This window comes from Phragmites australis, chromosome 5 (assembly GCF_958298935.1).
Source record: "Phragmites australis chromosome 5, lpPhrAust1.1, whole genome shotgun sequence".
Taxonomy (NCBI): Eukaryota; Viridiplantae; Streptophyta; class Magnoliopsida; order Poales; family Poaceae; genus Phragmites; species Phragmites australis.
In genome coordinates, this window is record NC_084925.1 from 21967956 (window position 1) to 21974562 (window position 6607).

A 6607-nucleotide genomic window follows, 5' to 3' on the forward strand; every position below is an offset into this window, starting at 1 on the left:
ACCTACACTGCTATGACTAAAATTTCCAGGTTATTTGACTTACTTCAAATTGGCCAAACTTCCATTCTAAAAGATGAAGTGACAAAAACTAGATTTTAGCCCCTACCCCAACATAAATTCAGGGTAAAGATCTTATTGAAGCAGAGCCCAAAATAATAAAAAAATAGTTGTCTGAAGAATATATATCTCACAACTAATTCCAGGGCTCCTGCCCACACACTTAATTAAAGTCAAAAACAACTACCATAGAAACATCTTTGAAAGATTTTGGCTACAGCACATGTAATTGAAGCAGGCATTCCCTCATTCTACGACATGCTGATAAAGACCATGGAAACAAGAAAGGAGCATTGTTTTTTGTTATGACCAAATACTACAAACAGACAACCAAAACAAATGAAAAGTGGCAAAAACAGATGCCTACTTAGGCATAAAAAAAGCTCAGAAAAATCCAAGTGGGACTTTATTTTGAACTGGCTTGTTCACATTAATTTTGAACTGGCTTGTTCACATTATATAAATATAGCATGTATGATCACTGTCTCAACTCTTGACTGTTAGAAGAAGAGAATAGACAGCAATAATAACATGACAACAAACCTCAATCTGCTGAAGCTTGGCTTCAAAAAGTTTTTCTCTATCTTCTTCCTAAAATTGAAAAAGAAAGATGAGATGCAAAAAAAAGTCAGCAACAGGAACAATCAGGAAATGTCATTCGTAGAAATGTTGTTTCCATATAAATACTACAAATAATTACCTTGAGAGTATGTCCATCAGGAGCAGGATGAGCAAGAACAAATAGACGATCGATAAGAACAATAACTGGTTCTTTACCCAGGCTTTTCCATGGAACCTATCAGAAATCACAATATGGCATTTACAATTCACACAAACAAGGAAGAAAAACAAAGGAAAACTAGATGTAACAGGTTAGCAATAAGGTGAGGTAGTAAAAGCATGTCCCACAGCAGTTATCAAAGTGGCCAAGTGAAACGAGTTGCCTGGCCACCACCTGGACATGGATATGGATGCCTAGCTGACCAATGACAGCAGCATATATGCATCACAAATTATACAGTCATGAAAAAAAAGGAAAGGGGAAAAGGATGTTTGGTGGGCCACCTCAGGTGCTCACTGCTCAGCCCATCTCTGCCTCGCTCAGAAGGCCAATCTCTCTCTCATCCTCACCAGGCCAGCCAATGTTACCCCCCCCCCCCCATCTCATCGTCAATCCTGGCCAGCAACGCTTCCTAACACTCAAGCAAAGCATGCCACCTCCTTGAGCAGCAGCGGATGGTGGGAGATTGTGTCAATAGCAGCTCAATGGGAACGACAAAGATATGGATCCCTTATCAAATATGCCACACTTGATCCATCTCTTCTGGGGCATCAATGCACCATATTTTCCTCCCAGGATGCCTTGATAGCCATGTTCTCAAAATTTCAACAGCACAATGCTATTATTTCAAACCCACCAAAAGCTTGTGTGACCAATAAACAGAATACCACCACAACTGCATACTCAATGCAATTAGTTCTTGACAGTTCCTTTGGTGCATCCTAGAATCAAGGGGCACTAAGGTCTTGAGCTCATTTCAACATTGTAACACAAGAAGTGCAACCAAGGAAGAAGCTAAATTGTGACTGGCTATGGGCTAGGTGGTTAGCATATGAAGGAATGCACATGTAAGTGATTACAATTCGAATGGACCTTGTACAGCCATGTAATGAAAAATATGATAATTTTGTTCTTCATGAATAATAAATTGGAATCTAGTGCTGAAAAAAGTAAAATATCCAATATCAAAATGCCATTCGAAAACAAGCTAGAAGATATCAGCTCTACCAGAAAACTGTTTAAAGAATGTTAGATATTTTGACTTAAGAATGCCACTACAAAATTGAAGCCATAAGCAATTGGGTATGGTACAACAAGAAATGTACCTTTAACGTTATGGTGCCAACAAACCCAGCTTTCACTGTTACTGGAAGCCGGAGAGAATTCAGTGCTTCAGCCTTGAGTTTTAAGTCTTTCAGAACAACATCACCTTTTTCAGAAAGAAATGAAAGAAAGTAATTAAGCAGTACACAAATACAATTTCGACAAGCCAAATGCAAGCACAGTAACTGCTGAAATATTCAACATAATGGTAAATGTGGTTAAACACATGTTGAAGTGATTGATCAAAATTACGAGGAAAAAAAGCAGAATAGAGATAGAAGATCATCGGATGTTTCTTTTTTAGAAATCGGATATGAGAGTCAACAGATCAAGTGGCTGCTTTGTTGATCCAACCGTCAGTTCAAACAGTCAGACAGCAGTTCAAATAAATTATATTTTCTTATTTTAATTGAATGTAATTCAAATGAAATTTTATATGCCCAACTATACCACTAATATAGGTTCCAATCCCTTCATTGGCAACAAAGAAACACAAGCCCAGGTTTGTTTTGGGCCTTTGTGCACAGGGGTAGTGGAGGCTGAAGTTTCCTCTGTTCGAATCCTGAGTGAAGCGGTCATTAAAAAACATTAGTCAGTTTTTTACATAAATGGTATTTTATGGAGACCAACAAGGCCAGGCTCCGATCCCAGTCTTCTCCAGTAGGACCACTGGTCCAGCCCAATTCTAAATACTATGCTACCTATTTTGGCATGTCAAGCTGTTGAAAAGTGATCTCACAGTGCCTTTGCCTGCTAGCTGCGATGCAAAGGGCTGCACCGGGTGCTGCGATGCAACACCCTGCCAGAGTGTAGTCTCACTCGCTCAGGATGCATCAGGCAACACTAAAGAAAAGAAGAGTACTGAACAACACATCACTAAGGGCTACCTACACCAAGCTACCAAGGGCTAGCTCTTGCAGGCCCATGTGTGCAGAGTGATATATTTAATAAGTACTTGTTTTTCAGAGGGTAAAATGATCTAATCATATGGTCGAGGGCTTTGACATACCATATTTAAGCTGTGTTTGTCATGGTAGCAGCTTTTTAATCTTTGTTTGTCATGGAAGCAGCTTCCTAAAAGGACCTATGGTATACTGTTTCCAGATACTTTGATTGACAACATTCTCTTTAGAATCACAACAGAAATATTTGCTGGAACTCAATTGCCCGATTCCCATAGCACACAATGCCAAACAACAGTTTTTAAGGTTATGGGCTCACAGACAAGCATACTCTATCAGCATGAGGAGAATAAGTATATAGTGCCATAAATAGAACTACAATGCTTATAAGTATTACATACAAATATGCAAGCATCTTCATCATGTCCTGTTTCAGGACGTGTAGTATCAAATACTTCATCCCACTTCAACCCAGTATCAAATATAATATTCAATAAAAGTGAGGTTTCATCTTTTCTAAATGAGGAAAGAAAGAGTTGCATCAAACCACAGTATGATAAAAAGAATTGATAACGCTGAAATAACTGACATCAGATTTGCAATTTATAATACAAGCAGGAGATGATAATCAAACAAAAGAAAAAAGACAGTAAGAAAGAAACATACCTTTCCAGACACTTATTCTGAGAGCTTCAACAGAAAGTCCTTCAACATATTCACCCAAATATTTGCGTAGCAAATACAGCACCTATAATTAAAAAATCAGAATTTTCCCATGAGTCAGCAGGAAGGCATGGATTCATCAATGTTACAATGCTATTAGTAGAAGGTGGTTCAAATTTTGATAGCGTGTCAATTCTCTCTCCCCTTACTTAGTGAATATTATGTGCTGGTGCTGGGTATCATTCTTCCTGTATTGATGTGAAGCCTATTGTGAAGAATGAGTATCATGGTGACAAGTTATTGTAACACCTCAGAAATTACACCCTACCACTGTCCACCGGTATGATTGTATCATAAATAAGGACATAAAAATAAAGACATAATGAAATCCCGAACAAGAAACTGATGAGCTTAGAATAGGGTAGCACAGAACAGAGCTCTCGCCAAAACAGTGTGGATGCTCATAACTACAATCACTATTGAGAATAAAGAAGTGATCAGGATACATATGTATTACTAGTCAGGCACACTATCATGTTTGATGACCAATAAAGACCAACTCCATTTAATGGACCACTCAGCTGGTTGTTGGACCAATCAAATACAAATGGCACACTGTTGCGTGGAGATGAGTCTCAACAGTCACTAAATTGTAGCAAAAAACACTATGTTCTATCGTGCAAATATAGCACTGATATGAATGCAAGCTAACTGCAATGACAGGCAGTTCAAATTTAAAGAGTGACAAGCGCCCAACATCAAGAAGTGACAGAGACTAGGAAATTTGGAAAACAAACAGAAGGTACACGGCAGCAATGAACTTCCACATTCCAATGCTCTAGTGAATATGGTACTAACATCACCGCAAGGTAAATGCAAGATAACATTGTTCGAGCTAAAAGCACGAAATCCTTAACAGTTGGAATTCTGAAGGAACCAAAGCTAGGAAAATTAAAACAAAATACACATGTTCAGCACAACTATCAACACTTCCCTTTGCCTCTTTAGAGGTTTTCTCCATAATTCAACATGCAACTCTTCCTCAAGGAAAGATCAAAATGCAACCCATCAAGACCCATTCGTCTAGGCACTCGAATTACGCCATTCCTAACCGCCACCCCAAATCAGAGGCGTGATCACCACGTGAGCAACGCTGATTCGCTAACCCTAGCACGAACAACCCACTGGTCCACTACTCGACACGCGGCCGCCGTCGATCACACGCAAGAAAAATAAAAATCGCCCCAACCGAAGGCCCATGAGAATGGGGAATACAGAGGAAGGGAGGGCGAGAGATCATACGTGGCCCTCGAACATAGCGGAGGCCGAGGGGGCGACCCGCGGGCGGGCCCGGCGAGGAGTTGGCGAGGCGTGGCGCCCTAGCGCGACGGCGGCGGCGCGGTCGCGAATCCGCTTCCCCCTCGCGCGCGGTGGGGCATCGTCATGGGGCGCCGGGGCGAGGGGTGGTTAGGGTTGCCGGGGCGAGCGGGGCGGAGGGGCCGGGAGTGGAGGGCGCGGAGGTGGCGAGGAAGACGACGAGGAGGCGGAACCGTGGGAAGAGAGAGGGGACGAGATGGATGGGGCCGGCACGGAGGACTTCGCGGTGGTGGTGGGGTTCTTTTTGTCTCGGTTCGAGAAGTCCCGAGCGGCTCGGCTGTAACGTTACGTCCGCCACGCTTCGTCCGACGTGCGCACGCCCGGTCAACAGATGGAGAACAGTGGAAGGATATAAGCGGATGCCGCTTTCTGGGAGAAATTTTACTCCTAACTGATTTGTCTAACTAATTAACTAAAACCAAGTCGTGAAAAAATCCGAAAAATACAATAATATCATCTGCCATCTTATAAAATTTGATCTTAAAAAACAACTTATACAAGAGGAGAAAAAAAAGAAAATTCAGTTATTAATGTAGAGGTATTATTCATTGATAAAATTTCTCTTTTTTATTTCTCCTTATACAAGTTGTTGCTTAAACTCAAAGTTTATGAGACGATAGATTATAGCATGCTCTATACTATCATATTTTTATAAAAAAAAATCATGACTTCAAACATAGAGTTTTGATTAGTTGTTATATAAATCGGTTTATGTAACCATTACATATTAAAAATTTCTCCTTTCTGTGGAGCACACGGGTGGGATGCTTTTTGTTATTTTTCTTCTTTGTTGGCATCTTCCCTGTCTTCTTGTTGTTGTTCCTATTCTACCATTCTTTCTGAAAACATTTTACTTTTAACGGCTACAAAGTTGAGCGGGTGGGATATGAGCGTCGGATAAATGCACACTTTCATATTTAATTTAATTTCTAGATAAATTATAAATAGTGCAACTAGAGTATAACCTAGACACCTATGTAATACATCTATATATTTCTAATATATTCTATAACATGAATGACAAAGTACTGCTCAACAAGATTAAAATAAAATTAATCATAGTTAACATACTGACGCCTTTCGCGTCCTAGCGAGGCGAGCGAACACGCATGCGTGTTCTCCTAGTCATGTCATTCATATGATAAGAGCATGGATAATGCTAGGTGCTTGTGGCTAAGTGTTTAAAGAAAAATAGTATTGTCACAACTCAAAATGCATATATATCTTATTAAGCATCATGTTTAGTTATGAGAAATAGTTGAGTAAAATGGTTAGGAGGAATTGAAGTAAATTAAAAGAGTAAATCATATGAAGTGATGAAGACCTAAGGTTGGGAATAAGCCTTGAGATTAGTCCACCATGAAAGATGAATATTGGTGATTTTCTCTAGATTTTTGCGAATGTGAGTAATGTCTTAAGAATTACTGGAAGGTATGAGGATAACCAACTTTGAAGAATTTTTTTTAAAATTTCACAAAAGATATGAAGGTGAATCCAATTCAAACGGGTTTATCTTGAATTATAGTTGTTGTACAAAAATACTTAGATTTTTTGAACCATTAGAACACAATGGGTTGTTTCAGTAGAGAAAGAAAGGAAAATGGGGAAAAACACATCATTAGTAACAGTTACTCAGCACACATCACTAATGAACTATTAGTGATGGGTCCAGTGACGATCTGTCACTAATGTGTGGTCCGGATTGGAACCCGATCAAGACCCG

At 39.8% G+C, this 6607-nt stretch overlaps 1 protein-coding gene across 1 annotated transcript in view; it reads right to left on the reverse strand.

Annotated features, from left to right (window-relative positions):
* LOC133918926 (uncharacterized) overlaps nucleotides 1-5131 on the reverse strand; it is a 67567-nt gene extending 62436 nt beyond the window's left edge. The window contains exons 1-5 of the mRNA XM_062363059.1: nucleotides 4810-5131; nucleotides 3511-3592; nucleotides 1945-2048; nucleotides 758-853; nucleotides 601-648 (exon numbers count right to left, since the gene is read on the reverse strand). Coding sequence (XP_062219043.1) covers nucleotides 601-648; nucleotides 758-853; nucleotides 1945-2048; nucleotides 3511-3592; nucleotides 4810-4824 — 345 coding nt within the window. The 5' untranslated portion in view covers nucleotides 4825-5131. The remainder of the gene's footprint in view (nucleotides 1-600; nucleotides 649-757; nucleotides 854-1944; nucleotides 2049-3510; nucleotides 3593-4809) is intronic.
* Between the last annotated feature and the right edge of the window lie 1476 nt (nucleotides 5132-6607).